This window comes from Dama dama, chromosome 18 (assembly GCF_033118175.1).
Source record: "Dama dama isolate Ldn47 chromosome 18, ASM3311817v1, whole genome shotgun sequence".
NCBI lineage: Eukaryota > Metazoa > Chordata > Mammalia > Artiodactyla > Cervidae > Dama > Dama dama.
The window spans coordinates 100,840,878-100,858,216 of NC_083698.1; the positions used below are offsets into that span (position 1 = coordinate 100,840,878).

Sequence of the window (17,339 nt, forward strand, 5' to 3'; positions counted from 1 at the left end):
GAAGCAAGTGCAGAGCTGTGAGTCCTCCCGCCCTGAGCTGACATCACCTGCTCTGTGGATGGTCCTCCCACCCACCTCTCTATAAATGCCCGTCTGCACAGGTGGGCACAGAGAGTCCCAGAGGGGAGCCCTGATGACACAGCAGAGCTCCTCAGGGTGGCATCTGTTCCAGGAGGGGCCTGCCTGTCCCCCTCCCCCACCACTAACACCCCCCCTTTCCCCAAGCCCCTCCCGCCTCCAGCCCCCGCCGTGTACCCTGAGTCTGTCTGCTCTCACCCCATCAGTCAGACCAGGCTCTGCCACCTGCACTTCCGGCCTCTGCCCAGTAGCTGGAGGAGGGGCACCAGAGGAGAGGACTTTTTTGTATCACAGTGTAACATCGTGGGACTGGGGGGGTGGGCACGATGATTCAGATAGAGGAAGTGCTTTTACAAAAAGCCCTGCCTCAGAAAATAGACCCTCGCAGCTCACCCGGAAGCTAGCCCCCAGCTCAAGATGGGGAGGGTGGCTGGGAGAAGTCCCTGGAGCGGGTCCCTATGTGGTCTCACAGGGACCTGGACTCTGATCACCTCTGCCTCTCCCTGCTCCACACTCAGCTTCCCAGGAATGTGAAAAATCTAGCAGTCAGAGTGGGATCTTCACAAAACTTGACCTTGGACAAAGTACTTGAAGCTGTGTTATTTGTTAAGCACTCACAACAACCCCCTGGGGAAGATATTACCCCATTTTTCAGATGGAGAAACTAAGGCCAGGGAGGTTTCAGGCCACAGAAGTAATAAGAGGCAGGGTCTAGCCTGAAACACTTTCCAGTCCAGCAAAACCTCCACCCCTAGTGCCCCTTCCAATTTCACCACCATGTCAGCCCCCAAGTCAAGCTCATTCTCTGCAAAATTGGGGGTGACCTCATGTCCAGACCACTTGTCCACTAGTTCTGGAGGTAGGTCGAGGGGGAGAGAATCCAGGGAGGAGAAGGAGGGTGGCCCCAGACTGTTCCAGGGGAGGAGGGGGAGAGGGAGGAATTCTTGGCAGCCCCTTCCCACTGTGCTCCTATGGGGAGCAGCACTTCGGGCCAGGGACCAGGCTCACTGTGCTAGGTAAGAATGCTTCTCCAGGGGGAAGGAGGGTGGAATGCCCAGGTTAGATGATCCCCCCAAGCCATGGCTTTGAGGGAGTGGGTGCTGGAGCCTCCCGGGCTGCCCTCAGGGAAGACAAAGTTTGCTCCTGGGTCCCCAGGGCTGTGTGAACACCGCGCAGCTGTACTTTGGAGCTGGTTCCAAGCTGACTGTGCTGGGTAAGGAGGGCAGCTGGGGTCCCTGAGTGTTCCCTAGGGAGGGATGCGGAGAGGCAGTCGGCTGCCCATCTCCCTTCTGGGCTGCGCTCAGGGTCGGCGGGGACCTGGGCTGAGTCGGGGCATCAGAGAAGGGCAGGGCTGGTTTTTGTCCTGAGTCCCGGGGCTGTGAGCCAAAGCACTCAGTACTTCGGCGCGGGCACCCGGCTGTTGGTGTTAGGTGAGCTGGGACGACCCCGGAGACCCGAGGGATGGGCGGCGGGTTTTTGCGCGGGGCTGGGGGGCCGTGACTCAGAGACGCAGTACTTCGGGCCGGGCACGCGGCTCCTGGTGCTAGGTGAGTGCGGGCGGCGCGCCTCGGTTTCTTTGTGGGGCGCCCCGGCGCCGCCGTGACCTCCGGGGCCGGCGGAGCGCCCACCGCGGTGGGTGAGTGTCGGCGCGCTGGCCGCGGGCGGCAGAGTCAGGGTGGGTCGGCTCCGGGCACTTGGTCCCCTCCCTGCGCTGGAGCCGGGCTCTGGGTCCCGGAGGGCGAGCTGCTATGCTCTGAGGGGTTTGCTTGCGGGACTGCGACTCTGTGAGCCAGAGAGCGGTATTTTGGCGCCGGCACCAGGCTCACGGTCACAGGTGAGATCTGAACGCCTCCCTGCCTTCTCTTCGCGGCCTCTCTTGTCCCCGGAGATGGGTGGGGTGGGCTGGAGTGTGTGGCCACGTTGTCCACCTGTAGAGTCAGCTCTGCAAGGGATGAGGGGCCAGGACTGGGGTTCTCATAGTCCTGGAACAGAGAGGTAGGGCAAGGGGGGTGGGGGGGCTTTGGTCTTTTTTATTTTTTCCCTGAGATACTAGGGACCTGGTGAGCCATGGCGAAAAACAGAATTTATTAGGACTCTGAGAGCTGCTTGATTGGAGAAAAAGACTGAGGAGGGCGATCTGGGCTGAGGGAAGTGTAGAAGTGGGTGTAGCAGCCACAAAGGGAAAAATGAGCTGGGGCGGGGGGGGGGGGGGGGGGCTAAGGGCGCGCAGGAACCGGCAGGAATGAGTCCAGGAGGGTGGGCCCCCTGCAGAGCTGGCTCCAGGCAGGAGGAGATGCAGGCTTCCACTCCTGACCCAGGAGGAAAAGGATGATGGAGGGAAAGTAGAAGAGAGACTTGAAAGAGACAGATAAACACCAGGCAGTGAGGGAAAGAATCCAAACAGGTGGGGTTTGTCAATTTACTGTTTGGAAGTTTGGATTTAAATTTAGGTTTCCAACCTCTTCCTTTCTGCCTAAGTCCAGACCCCTGCCGGCCAGGCTGTGTGTATAGCACACACAGGCTGGGTGGGAACCTGGGCCACTGGGTGCATTTACTCATCATGTGGAACCCCCTCACCACCACCATCCCCCGCCCCCGAGCCTGAAATCTCCCTCCTCACACCAGTCTTTGAGGTTAAACAGCCAGATGGTGCAGGGCATATATTCAAATAGACATATTTTTCTTCTGAGGCCGGGAACATTCCCAAGGGGATCTTAGCGCTGGAAAGGGATCTTCAGTGTCACCTGGTGATGGAAGCACTGAGCTTCCAGAGGGGAACGACCCCTCGATACTGTAGCGTTTACTGGATGATATGATAACAGCAAGCGTGTCTGTAGTTAGACTGGTTAGGGTGGAACCAGTGGGGCTCAGTTTGAAGTGTTTGTTCCCAATGACAGCTGAGTTCCTATGATCAGCCAGGGTGGAGGAGAGCAGGAGACCTCAAAACAGGTACACCTGGGTCCCAAGCCCTGGTCCTTTAATGCTCTGATGACCCTGGGCAAGTGAATCTGTGGGAACCTTCCCTCGGATTGAAAATCATCAACAAGACCTGCTGCTGACACTGCTCTGAGAAGTGCAGGAGTAGCTGCGTGGGGAGTATCCTAGAGTATCTAGCAGACCTGTTGTAATTCAGTGGTCTCCCCCCTGCCCCTCCTCTAGGCAGTCACTGGGACATCGGGGGAACCCAGTGCCAATGGAGGGGCAGGATAAGCATGAGGAGGAGGGCTGGCTGGCTGTAAGAAGTGAGCTGGGAACAGCACAGGTAAACTTCAGAGTTCTGTCTGAGGCTCTCCAGCCCACATCCAAGCACGCACCAGCAAAGCTCACCAGGACACACACAGGTGTCCCCACATGGGCGAGCCCACCCACGGGGACTCACAAACAGGGAGGGGATACTTACTCACCCTCATCGTGGAGCCATGTAGCCAGTACTTCAGCGTGTAAGGAAGGTCCTGCTTCCTTCTGCCCAACACATCAACATCACATGGCTCAAAAATGCGTCTGTAATTTTTCCAGTAAGTGCTGAGTGTTTGCTGGGTGAGGGGGTCAGAGGAGTCGATTCTGTAATGCCCCTGGAGGGCTGGTAGAACCCCAGAGGCAGGGACTTTGCCAGAGAGTGAAGAACCAGGCCAAGAGCAGAAAGCCTGATGGAACCAGTGCAACAGAGAGAAGTCAGGAGATTTCCATTTCATTTCCGGTCTGCCAGTAAAGCCCTTGGGACAGAGGGACAGTCACAAGGTTTGAAGTGCAGCACAGGGCCCCCGGCCTGATGGAAGGCAGAAAGTGAAGTGAAGTGTTAGTCACTTAGTCGTGTCTGACTCGGCAACCCCATGGACTGTAGCCCACCAGGCTCCTCTGTCCATAGAATTCTCCAGGCAAGAAGACGGGAGTGGGTTGCTGTTTCCTTCTCCAGGGGGTCTCCCTGATCAAGGGATTGAACCCAGATCTCCTGCATTGCAGGCAGATTCTTTACCGAATGAGCCACCAGAGAAGCCCAGGGCTACCTCAAAATGAACACCTAAGGCTTTAGTTTAAAAAATTATTTAGAATTTCACAGTGGTGACACCAGCACATTATATCAAGCAGGGAGGCCTTCTAAGTGGGGACTACATGGTTCACACCCTCATGAAGCCAGCCCTGAAGTTAAGTCACATCCATGGAAATAGCAAGTGTCAGAACTTTTTTTTTTTAATCTTCTAGGCTAAACTACATCTGTTTAGAATGAGATGTCTTCCTTTTAACAGAATTGTTCAGAAACAAACAAAAAAATCCGTATAATGCAAAGAGCAAGATGAAATGTATGTCAAGAGGGTCCAGAAGCAATAGGCCAGTCAGATGAGAAGGCCGCAGGGGCTTTAACTTGAATGCCTTCACCTGGGGCCCTCCGGGATGCCACACACCAGAGGCTTAGCTGGATCAAGACAACTGGAAGTGAAAGTTGCTCTGATGACCTCAGATGCATATTTACGAAGCTAGCCGGTAGGGAAAAGTAGAACAGCTGGAATCAAAGGGGCAAAGAAAGTTGAAGATGCCTGAATTTAAAACAAGGGGAGACAGCGATTTCTCTGAGCCGAGGCAGCTCAGGGGTACCGGCAGGCAGAGGAATGGCTAGGTTGACCTGAAGCACTGGAAAGAAAGAAAACCTCCCATTCCGACTGGTTGGAGAAGGAAATGGCAATCCACTCCAGTGTTCTTGCCTAGAGAATCCTATGGACAGAGGAGCCTGATGGGCTGCCATCCATGGGGTCGCACAGAGTCGGACACGACTGAAGCGACTTAGCAGCAGCAGCAGCATTCTGATGAGTACGCCCTAAGACAAATGCTGTCTTCACATGAGTATGCAAAAATATATCATTAGTACATTGTCATCTGAAAAAATAAAAAACAGCCGTCAAATAACTTCCTTATCCCCAAATCATCTTACTGGCCAACCCCTCAGACTCACTCCCAGCAGAGGACAGGGCTTTTGGCATCCATAGATGAGGTGATGCCCACCCCCACTGCGGACAGTCACTGTTGGCTTCTCCCTTCACAAGCAGGAAAAATGATGCAGAGACATCCAGAGACTATCTAAAGCCACTTCTAAGCTTTGAATTCTGTTATTCATGTTCCATCCGGTGCTCTATTTAAATAACTACTATATATTACGGTGAGAAGTAGAGAAGTAAGCTTCTCATGTTGAATAACAAAACCATAATGTAAGAGAAGAGAATTTGCTCAGAGTTTGGGTGGTGCCACTTGTAAGGCCACCATTGGGGCTGGAGACACAGGAGACAGGCCTGTGGCTGGGTGAGTACGGGCACAGGCAGGCAGAGACTGAGCGCAGAGGCGTGGGGTGGTGACCCCCCAAATACGCAGGCCATACTGCTTGCATGCACGCTCAGTCCCTCAGTCGTGTCCGACTCTTTGGCGACCCCATGGACTGTAGCCCACCAGGTTCCTCTATCCATGGGATTTCCCAGGCAAGAACACTGGAGTGGGTTGCCATTTCCTTCTCCAGGGGATCTTCCCAACTCAGGGATCGAACCCACGTCTTCTGCATTGGCAGGCAGATTCCCTCTGAGCCACCGGGGTATCCATACTGCTACAATATTTTATTTTAGGATGACCCTGTGGCCCCCTTCCCTTCCTTCTCACACTCACATCAGTTCAGTTCAGTTCAGTTGCTCAGTCGTGTCCGACTCTTTGTGACCCCATGAATTGCAGCACACCAGGCCTCCCTGTCCATCACCAACTCCTGGATTTTACTCAAACTCATGTCCATTGAGTCAGTGATGCCATCCCGCCATCTCATCCTCTGTCTTCCCCTTCTCCACCTGCCCCCAATCCCTCCCAGCATCAGGGTCTTTTCAAATGAGTCAAATCTTCGCATGAGGTGGCCAAAGTATTGGAGTTTCAGCTCAACATCAGTCCTTCCAATGAACACCCAGGACTGATCTCCTTTAGGATGGACTGGTTGGATCTCCTTGCAGCCCAAGGGACTCTCAAGAGTCTTCTCCAACACCACAGTTCAAAAGCATCAATTTTTTGGTGCTCAGCTCTCTTCACAGTCCAACTCTCACATCCATACATGCCCACTGGAAAAACCATAGCCTTGACTAGATGGACCTTTGTTGGCAAAGTAATGTCTCTGCTTTTTAATGTGGTATCTAGGTTGGTCATAACTTTCCTTCCAAGGTGTAAGCGTCTTTTAATTTCATGGCTGCAATCACACTCATATACTCATACACAAAAACACAGAAACACTCACAAACACACACACACACACACACACACACACACACACACAGAGCCCCTATGCCCAGCCAGCCCTCAGGCCGGTCCTGGCCCCCACCCCTGTCCTTCCAGACGATCTGAGCCGGGTGCACCCGCCCAAGGTGGCTGTGTTCGAACCCTCGGAAGCAGAGATCGACCGGACCCAGAAGGCCACGCTCGTGTGCCTGGCCACGGGCTTCTACCCCGACCACGTGGAGCTGACCTGGTGGGTGAACAGGAAGCAGGTCACCACTGGGGTCAGCACGGACCCTGAGCCCTACAAGGAGGACCCCACGCGGGAGGACTCCAGATACTGTCTGAGCAGCCGGCTGAGAGTGACCGCCGCCTTCTGGCACAACCCCCGCAACCACTTCCGCTGCCAAGTCCAGTTCCACGGGCTCACGGACGAGGACGAGTGGAAGCCGGACAGGGCCAAGCCCGTCACCCAGAACATCAGCGCCGAGGCCTGGGGCAGAGCAGGTGAGCCGGCCGGGGGGAGTCAGAGCCGACAGAGGAGAGATCCAGGGAGAGGAGCGGGAAGGCTGGACACAGAGGGAGGGGTCGGGGGAGCCCACCAAGAGGGTGGACAGGGCACCTCCTCGGGCTGAGTCCTCCCCCAGGTCCAGATCCTCCTCCCAACTCAGCGGTGCTGGTGGGTCCCCTCCCTGCCCGCCTGCACAGCTCAGGGTCTCAGGGGTGGGTCCCCACCCCCTTCAGTGCTTCCTCCTCCCATGACTCTGAGGATGCTGTGGCCACATTGGTACAGGCAGTGCTGGGACTCTGATCAGAGGCTGCTCTGAGCCTGGGGGCCGGTGCTGACTAAAAGACTGACTTAGTTTTGAATCGGGTTTAGAAGATGCAGTCTCTCATCCGTTTTCCTCCCCCTTTTTTCTTGCAGACTGTGGTGTCACCTCCGGTGAGTAGCCCTCTGCTTCTTTGTGTCCATCTCCATGGTCATTGCTCTGGAACCAGAGACAGAGAAGCCATGGACACTGGTTGGGGTGGGCGTTGGTAAAGGGGGTGGAGGCCAGAGATACTTGCTCACAGGTACCTACCTGCTCTCCCTTCCTGCCAACAGCGTCTTATCAGCAAGGCGTCCTGTCTGCCACCCTCCTCTATGAGATCCTGCTGGGGAAGGCCACCCTGTACGCTGTGCTGGTCAGCGCCCTGGTGCTGATGGCCATGGTGAGGAGGGGGCCAGGATGGGGCAGGCAGGTGGGAGGTGACACTTGAAATGCAGCAACACAGACCTAGGAACATAGAGGCCCCCAGGACCAGAGGTGGGCAGAGAGGAGGAAGGGGTTCCCCCACAGGCCTCAGAAGACACCTCGCACCTGTGTGATCACAATGGGAGAGCCGTGCCAGGGAGGAGAGACTGGGGTCACCAGAAAACCCAGTGGATGGGTGTTGGGAGGAGACCTGCTGTTTGTCTTGTCAGTGGGACACCCTACCTCCTCTCGGTCCCCAGCACTCCTGGCTCCTTGTAACCCTCACACCTTCTCTTCCTCAGGTCAAGAGAAAAGATTCCTGAAGCCAGCTTAGAAGTGGAGCCAGGAGCTTCCAGCCTGTTGCTGCCCTGATGTGAGTTCTGCTTTTCCCATTCCTACCCAGCGCTTCTGAAGAGCTGCTCTCATCTCTGGACTCAGCCCAGCGTCCACTCCCATGTGGGGGTGCCCCAGACTCTCAGGACCAGGATCTCCCTAACCCAGGGGAGACCCTAGGGGGACTGAACTTGCTGAACCAATAAAAATGGCCTGTTGTGTTTTCACTCTGCCTTATGAGTGTCTCCTCCGTCCATCTCTGAAGTCCCATGTGACTCCAATCTGGGTATAAACAAGAGATATTCAAGGAAAGTACAGTCCTTTCAGGTAGGAGGTGTGAGGGGCCCAGCCTGTGATTGGCACTGCTCCTTCTTGTCAGGAAGGGGGTGTGAAGGAAGGAACATGTGGAAGGGGGTGACTGGTGAAGGGAGAGGCTTACTCTAGAGCAGTCTAGAAAAATAGCAGTGTTGCCTCTAGGAACTTGCTTTCCTACCTGGACAAAGGTGCTCCGAGGAAGAGCTAAATCACACAGGTGTGCCTGCTGGGGAGTGGTCATGACCCCAGGGTGCTCATTTCAACTCTCTCACCAGGAGCATTACTAGGCTTCATTCACCACCAAAGAGCGTTTCCAGCTGGAAAGAAGAAACATCACTGACTTGGAAATCTCTGCTCAGTAGCAGATGTGTCTCCGGGTTAAGTTACAAAGCTAGTTATAAACTTCACTCAGGTGAATTAAGTAGATGTGAAGAAGTCCCCTGATCACTCTGTGCTCAGTCAGTTGTGTCTGACTCCTTGTGACCCCATGGACTGTAGCCCGCCAGGCTCCTTTGTCCATCGTTATTCCCAGGCAAGAATACTGGAGTAGGATGCTAATTCCTACTCCAGAGGATATTCCCAACCCAGGGATCAAACCCACGTCTCTCATGTCTCCTGCACTGGGAGGCAGATTCTTTACCACTGTGCCACCTGGGAGCCCTGCAAGACACCTGGGAGGAAGCCACCTGGAAGGATAGAAAATAAAGTTCCTAAAACAAAGGATCAGCTCTATTGTTGTTTCTAGAAATCCTTCCAAAGCTCTTTATCGTCACACTGTCACTATGGTGATGTAACCCAAAGTCCTCAGGATGGCATAAAAGACCCACCATTGCTCTCCACCTCTGTGTCCACACTCACCCCCACTACTGTACCCCTGAGCCTTCTAAGCCACTGGCTCTCAGGCCATCCTGCACTCCTCTGCCTGGAATGACACCTACACAAACTCCCACTCATCCTTGCAGACTCAGCGATGACATTTTCCCCAGCTAGTAGCCTTCTCTGGAGCATCTTTGCCCCTTACTCCATGAGACTGCATGAAATGCCCTCTGTGTTTTGCTATCACTGTGCCCTGTGCCCACTTCCTTCCTGCTATTAACCTCACTTGATGGAAACTACCCCTTTCATTGTCTGACACCCCCACTTGAAGGTCACCTCCTTGAGGACCAAGTAGTGTTTTATTACAGTATCTTTGGGATGTAGCATATATCTTGGTTCAGTGTACTCACCTAATAAATTATCTTTAAAGAAATGAATAAATCAGAGAGCTCACCCAAAGTGACCCAATTCAAAGCAGTTATCACCTTCAGGCCTTCCTGCACAGACAGTGACACCGCCCGCACCGCCCCGCCCCCCCAGGCCTGCAGCACACAGCCTCCTCAATCTAATGCATGCATGCATTCTAGCACGAGTATTTGTGTTTATACCAACAAACATGCATACACACATGTCAGCACATGTGTATCAGCAGAGTAGACTACGTATTAAGTACATGTCATTGCAATGTTTTTCAGTAACCTCAAGAAAACAAAGATATCCAAGCCACAGTCCCCAAGAAGTTTCCCTGTTCTTTAGGGGGATAATTCCTGGGTAGAAATGCTTACCATACAGCACTTAACACCTCAATAGCAGCAACATGAACTGAAAAGAGGGCAGAAGCTGGCACTCAGCTTCTGACTGGGACCATCAGGGAGAGTCTGGGAAGGTGGCAGACTCTTCACAGGAAGAGTTGGTCTCAGTTATCCAAGTGGGAGAGAGGTCATGAGAGTCAGACATATGAATGGGATGGGAAACTACAAGGTCATAGACTTCTGGTCCTTGCACTCAGCTGGCTGTGAGGTTCAGAGATGGCAGTCACAAGTCTGTAAAGGCAGGTTGGGACTTCCTGCTTTGAGGATGGACTCTATCCTTGCAGCATGAGGCAGGCATGCAGTAGACGTGCAGTAAACATCTGCGCCCTAGTGAAGGGAGAGGAGTCCATCCAGGAAGCAAGTGCAGAGCTGTGAGTCCTCCCGCCCTGAGCTGACATCACCTGCTCTGTGGATGGTCCTCCCACCCACCTCTCTATAAATGCCCATCTGCACAGGTGGGCACAGAGAGTCCCAGAGGGGAGCCCTGATGACACAGCAGAGCTCCTCAGGGTGGCATCTGTTCCAGGAGGGGCCTGCCTGTCCCCCTCCCCCACCACTAACACCCCCCCTTTCCCCAAGCACCCCCCCGCCGTGTACCCTGAGTCTGTCTGCTCTCACCCCATCAGTCAGACCAGGCTCTGCCACCTGCACTTCCGGCCTCTGCCCAGTAGCTGGAGGAGGGGCACCAGAGGAGAGGATTTTTTTGTATCACAGTGTAACATTGTGGGACTTTGGGGGGGGGAGGCACAATGATTCAGATATAGGAAGTGCTTTTACAAAAAACCCTGCCTCAGAAAATAGGTCCACGCAGCCCACCTGGAACCTAGCTCCCAGCTCAAGATGGGGAGAGTGGCTGGGAGAAGTCCCTGGAGCGGGTCCCTATGTGGTCTCACAGGGACCTGGACTCTGATCACCTCTGCTTCTCCCTGCTCCACACTCAGCTTCCCAGGAACACGAAGAATCAAGCCATCAGAGTGGGATCAAGAACCAGTGCTTTCCATAAAACTTGGCTTTTGACAAAGTACTTGTCGTTCAGTTGCTAAGTCGTGTCCGACTCTTTGAGACCCCATGGACTGCAGCATGCTAAGCTTCCTGAGTTTGCTCAAACTTATGTCCACTGACTCAGTGATGCCTTCCAAGCATCTCATTCTCTGTTACCCCCTTCTCCTCCTGCCCTCAATCTTTCCCAGAATCAGGGTCTTTTCCCATGAGTCAGCTCTTTGCATCAGGTGTCCAAGGTATTGGAGCCTCAGCTCCAGTATCAGTCCTTGCAATGACTATTCAGGATTGATTTCCTTTAGGATGGACTGGTTTGATCTCCTTGCTGTCCAAGGGACTCTCAAGAGTCTTCTTCAGTAGCACCGTTTGAAAGCATTGCAGGTGTAAAATTCATTAAGCACAACAATCCTGTGGGAAAGATATTATCCCATTTTTCAGATGGAGAAACTGAGGCCAGGGAGGTTTCAGGTCACAGAAGTAATAAGAGGCAGGGTCTAGCCTGAAACACTTCCCAGTCCAGCTAAACCTCCACCCCTAGTGCCCCTTCCAATTTCACCACCATGTCAGCCCCCAAGTCAAGCTCATTCTCTGCAAAATTGGGGGTGACCTCATGTCCGGACCATTTGTCCACTAGTTCTGGAGGTAGGTCGAGGGGGAGAGAATCCAGGGAGGAGGAGGAGGGTGGCCCCAGACTGTTCCAGGGGAGGAGGGGAAGAGGGAGGAATTCTTGGCAGCCCCTTCCCACTGTGCTCCTATGAGGAGCAGCACTTTGGGCCAGGGACCAGGCTCACTGTGCTAGGTAAGAATGCTTCTCCAGGGGGAAGGAGGGTGGAATGCCCAGGTTAGATGATCCCCCCAAACCATGGCTTTGAGGGAGTGGGTGCTGGAGCCTCCCGGGCTGCCCTCAGGGAAGACAAAGTTTGCTCCTGGGTCCCCATGGCTGTGTGAACACCGCGCAGCTGTACTTTGGAGCTGGTTCCAAGCTGACTGTGCTGGGTAAGGAGGGCATCTGGGGTCCCTGAGTGTTCCCTAGGGAGGGATGCGGAGAGGCAGTCGGCTGCCTATCTCCCTTCTGGGCTGCGCTCAGGGTCGGTGGGGACCTGGGCTAAGCCCGAGCTATCCGGAGAGGGTAGCGCTAGTTTTTGTCCTGAGCCTCCGGGCTGTGAGCAATAACCCTCTGTATTTTGGAGGGGGCACTCGACTGGTGGTACTAGGTAAGTGGGGTGCTCTGGGGCTCTAGGAGGGAAGTGGGGCGATCAGATGCCAGTAGGGTCGCTGGACCGATATTTTTGTGCTGAGCCCTGAGGCTGTGAGCACAGACACGCAGTACTTCGGCGCGGGCACCCGGCTGTTGGTGCTAGGTGAGCCGGGAAGCCGCTGGGGACCCCGGGGTATGCGCGGCTGGTTTTTGCGCGGGGCTGGGGGGCCGTGACTCAGACCCAGTACTTCGGGCCGGGCACGCGGCTGCTGGTGCTAGGTGAGTGCTGGCGGCGCGCCTCGATTTTTGTGGGGCGCCCCGGGGCTGTGCTTTACAGGCGCCGCCCTGACCTTCGGGGCCGGCAGCCGGCTGACAGTGGTGGGTGAGTGTCCGCGCACTGGCCGCGGGCGGCGGGCGGGACGTGAGGCGGCGGGGTCAGGGCGGGTCTGCTCCGGGCACTTGGTCCCCTGCCTGGCCTGGAGCTGAGCGCTGGGACCGGGGAAGCGAGCGGGAGCCGCTGGGAGCTGCGGGGGTGGGGGGGTTTCAGTGCGGGGCTCTTCCTCCGTGCTCATATGAGCAGTATTTCGGCCCAGGCACCAAGCTGGCGGTCGTAGGTAAGATCTGGACTTCTCCCCTCCTTTCGGCGCAGCCCCTTGCTTCCCGGAGATGGGTGGGGTGCGCTGGGGCTGGGGCGCCTGGCCAGTTGTGCCTCTGGGGGGTCCGCTCTGCAAGGAGGCGGGGAGTATTGGATAGGGGAACGCGGACAGAGGGCGATGGGGGAGCTTCAGTGTCTTCTTTTCTGGGGTATTTGGGGACTGGGTGAGCAATGGAGAGAGGATTAATTAGGACTCTGAGACTGGCTTGATTGGAGAAAAAGACTGAGGGCGATCCGGGCTGGGGGAAGGGTAGGAGCCGGTGTAGCTGCTGCAAAGGGGAAAATGAGATGGGGAGGGGGAAGGCAGGATGAGCTCAGGATGGTGGGCTCACTGCAGAGCCCAGCTCCTGGGAGGTGGAGATGCAGGCTTCTGCTGAATGGAGAACCAAGATGACCAGCAGGAGTGGAGAAGAGACATGAAAGAGACAGACCCACCGGAGATAGTGAGGGGGGTTGTCGATTTACTGTTTGGAAGTTTGGATTTAAATTTAGGTTTCCAACCTCTTCCTTTCTACCTAAGTCCAGACCCCTGCCAGCCAGGTACACACGGGCTGGGTAGGAACCTGGGCCACTGGGTGCATTTACTCATCATATGGAGCCCCCTCACCCCCCCCCCCCCCAGCCTGAAATCTCCCTCCTCACACCAGGTCTTCGAGGTTAAGCAGCCAAATGGTGCAGGACATACATTCAAATAGACATATTTTTCCTTCTGAGGCCGGGAACATTCCCAAGGGGATCTTAGAGCTAGAAAGGGATCTTCAGTGTCACCTGGTGATGGAAGCACTGAGCTTCCAGAGGGGAACGACCCCTTGATACTGTTGCATTTACTGGATGATATGATAACAGCAAGCGTGTCTGTAGTTAGACTGGTTAGGGTGGAACCAGTGGGGCTCAGTTTGAAGTGTTTGTTCCCAGTGACTGCTGGATTCCCGTGATCAGCCAGGGTGGAGAAGAGCAGGAGACCTCAGAACAGGTACACCTGGGTCCCAAGCCCTGGTCCTTTAACGAGCCAGTGACCTTGTGGGAGTGAATATGTGTGCATAGGTCACACACCCAGGAAGCCAGCCCTGAAGTCAAGTTGTTATGTCATCATTGTTCAGTCGCTAAGTTGTATCAGACCCTTTTTCGACCACCTCCACCCCTCATCCAGGCTCCTCTGTCCATGAGATTTCCCAGGCAAGAATATTGGAATGGGTTGCCATTTCCTTCCCTGGGGAATTTTCCTGACCCAGGGATTGAACCAGTATCTCCTATAGCTCCTGCATTGCAGGCAGATTCTTTGGGGAAACCCATCCATGGAAATGTGGTGTCACAGGAACTTTTGTCTGTTTGTTTGTTTCCTTTCTTCCAGCCTAAATTAGGCTGGAAGAAATTGATTCAGACATCTAAAGAAGTTTAGATTGAGACATCTTCCCTTTAACAGAGTTGCTCAGAAACAAACAAAAAAATCCGCATAATGCAAAGAGCAAGATGAAATGTATGTCAAGAGGGTCCAGAAGCAATAAGCCAGTCAGATGAGAAGGCTGCAGGGGCTTTAACTGGAATGCCTTCACTGGGGCCCTCCAGGATGCCACACACCAGAGGCTTAGATGGATCAAGACAACTGGGAGCAGAAGTTGCTTGATGATCTCAGATGCATATTTAGGAAGCTTGCTGGTAGGGAAAAACAGAAGATGTGGAATCAAAGGGACAAAGGAGGTTGAAGATGCTTGAATTTAAAATATGAGGAGATGGTGATTTGTCTGAGCTGAGGCAACTCAGGGGTACCTGGAGGCAGAGGAATGGCTAGGAGGACCTATGAGACACCAGAAAGAAAAAAGCCTCCTATTCTCATGAGCACATCCTGAGACAAAATGCTGTCTTCACGTGAGTGCACAAAAATATGCCATCTGTATGTATTTGAAGAAAAATCCCCAACCCCATAATAAGCCCCTTATACTCAAATCCCCTCTACTCCTCAGCCCCCAGGCTCACATACAACTAACCCAGTTGATGGAAGAGGCTTCTTGCATCCTTATGTCAGGCCATCTCCACCCCTACTCTGGACAGTCAGTGCTGGGATTCTCCCTTCACAAGCAGGAAAAGTCATGCAGAGACATTCAGGGGTTGTCTAAAGTCATGTTGGTGGGCAAAGTCACTGTCAAGCTTTGAATTCTGTTATTCTGGTTCCAATCTAGCTATCTATTTAAATAACTACTATAAATTATGATGAGAAAAAAGACAGGTAAGTTTTTCTCGTTGAATAAGAAATCAAATAACATGAAAGAAGAAAACTTGCTCAGATGTCAGGCAGTGCCATTTGTAAGGCCACCTTACGGGGCTAGAGACAGACAAGACGGGCTTGTCCTAAGGTGAGTATAAGGGACAGGCAGACAGAGGGAGAACAGGAGCAGAGGAGTGGGTGGTGACTCCCAAACAAACAGGACATACTGCTACATGGTTTTATTGTAGGGTAACCCTGAGCCTCCCTTGCCTGCCTTCTCCTACTCATATGCTCACAAACACAAACAAACACACACAGCCCCTACGCCCAGCCAGCTCTCAGGCCGGTCCTGGCCCCCACCCCTGTCCTTCCAGACGATCTGAGCCGGGTGCACCCGCCCAAGGTGGCTGTGTTCGAACCCTCGGAAGCAGAGATCGACCGGACCCAGAAGGCCACGCTCGTGTGCCTGGCCACGGGCTTCTACCCCGACCACGTGGAGCTGACCTGGTGGGTGAACAGGAAGCAGGTCACCACTGGGGTCAGCACGGACCCTGAGCCCTACAAGGAGGACCCCACGCGGGAGGACTCCAGATACTGTCTGAGCAGCCGGCTGAGAGTGACCGCCGCCTTCTGGCACAACCCCCGCAACCACTTCCGCTGCCAAGTCCAGTTCCACGGGCTCACGGACGAGGACAAGTGGGAGCAGGACAGGGCCAAGCCCGTTACCCAGAACATCAGCGCCGAGGCCTGGGGCAGAGCAGGTGAGCCGGCCGGGGGGAGTCAGAGCCGACGGAGGAGAGATCCAGGGAGAGGAGCGGGAAGGCTGGACACAGAGGGAGGGGTCGGGGGAGCCCACCAAGAGGGTGGACAGGGCATCTCCTCGGGCTGAGTCCTCCCCCAGGTCCAGATCCTCCTCCCAACTCAGCGGTGCTGGTGGGTGCCCTCCCTGCCCGCCTGCACAGCTCAGGGTCTCAGGGGTGGGTCCCCATCCCCTTCAGTGCTGCCTCCTCCCATGACTCTGAGGATGCTGTGGCCACATTGGTACAGGCAGTGCTGGGACTCTGATCAGAGGCTGCTCTGAGCCTGGGGGCCAGTGCTGACTGAAAGCTAACTTAGTAGGTCTTCTTCATCTATTTGTTTTGTTTTAAGCATCTCAAAATACCACATATTTATTATTGCTTGGTTTTAATGTATCAGGAATCTGGGCATAGCTTAGCTGGCTCGTTTATTTCAAGATGCTACAATCAGATGTCAGCCAAAGCTGGAGTCTTCTCGGAAGGCTCAGCTGGGGCAGGATCCACTCCCAAGGTCACGTGGTTGTTTCCAAGATGTAGCATCTTGCCAGCTATTGGACTGAGGAAGGCTGGCTTAGCTTTGAATCTGCTTTAGAAGATGCAGTCTCTCATCCATTTCCCTCCCCCTTTTTTCTTGCAGACTGTGGTGTCACTTCCGGTGAGTAGCCCTCTGCTTCTTTGTCTTCATCTCCGTGGTCATTGCTCTGGAACCAGAGACAGAGAAGCCATGGACACTGGTTGAGGGGTAGAGGGGGAGGAGGCCAGAGATACCTGCTCACAGGTACCTACCTGCTCTCCCTTCCTGCCAACAGCGTCTTATCAGCAAGGTGTCCTGTCTGCCACCCTCCTCTATGAGATCCTGCTGGGGAAGGCCACCCTGTACGCTGTGCTGGTCAGCGCCCTGGTGCTGATGGCCATGGTGAGGAGGGGGGCAGGATGAGAGGGTGATGAAGGGAAAGTGTGGAGCATCATGCAGGGGAGCTGAGGGATCTCAGAGTTGTGTCCTGACGTCTCCGTGGAGTCACAGTGAGGCTGCCAGACTGGGGAGAAAGTACAGATATCATCGCAGACAGAACATGGCTTTGAAGGATGCGGAGAGCCCTCCCCAAGAATCAGACCCCAGAATCAGCATCCTCTGACCCAGTCCTACTGGTCCATGGCCCCTGGCATCCTGACGACATCCTCTCTTCCTCAGGTTAAGAAAAAGGATTCCTGAGACCAGCTCCAAAAGTGCACCCCGAGTCATTCTTTATCATGGCCTTGGATTCTCCTTAACATCTTTCCAGTCTATGTTCCTCAAGAGTTTCTCTCTCATCTTCCTCTACGGATGTCTGCCCCTTCCCTCAGCTTCCCTGCAGGTAGAATGCCGCATCCCAAACCTAAAATTGACTGAATCAATAAAAGTGTCATGATGGGCTTGACTGTGTCCAGGAGTGTCTGTGGTATCCTGCCCTTCATTCATCTACCTCTGATTTGGGGAAATCACCACCCCTCAGGCTCGGTAAAGAATTTGCCTGCAGTGCAGGAGACCCAGGTTCGATCCCTGGGTCAGGAAGATTCCCTGGAGAAGGGAATGGCAAGCCACTCCAGTATTCTTGCCTGGAGAATCCCAAGGACAGAGAAGCCTGGTGGGCTACAGTCCATAGGGTCACAAAGAGTTGGACACGACTGAG

General features: G+C 54.3%; 2 gene segments (V, D, J or C); both read left to right on the plus strand.

The window, feature by feature from the left end:
• The first annotated feature begins 855 nt into the window (after window positions 1-855).
• On the plus strand, window positions 856-8,101 carry LOC133073084 (T cell receptor beta constant 1-like). The segment is given in 6 exon segments: window positions 856-937; window positions 1,383-1,625; window positions 6,427-6,813; window positions 7,232-7,249; window positions 7,412-7,518; window positions 7,844-8,101. Coding segments are annotated over 6 exon segments (858 nt in total).
• Window positions 8,102-10,102: 2,001 nt separating this feature from the next.
• Window positions 10,103-17,092, plus strand: LOC133073085 (T cell receptor beta constant 1-like). The segment is given in 7 exon segments: window positions 10,103-10,188; window positions 11,451-11,458; window positions 12,183-12,293; window positions 15,247-15,633; window positions 16,307-16,324; window positions 16,479-16,585; window positions 16,862-17,092. Coding segments are annotated over 7 exon segments (738 nt in total).
• The last annotated feature ends 247 nt before the right edge of the window (window positions 17,093-17,339 follow it).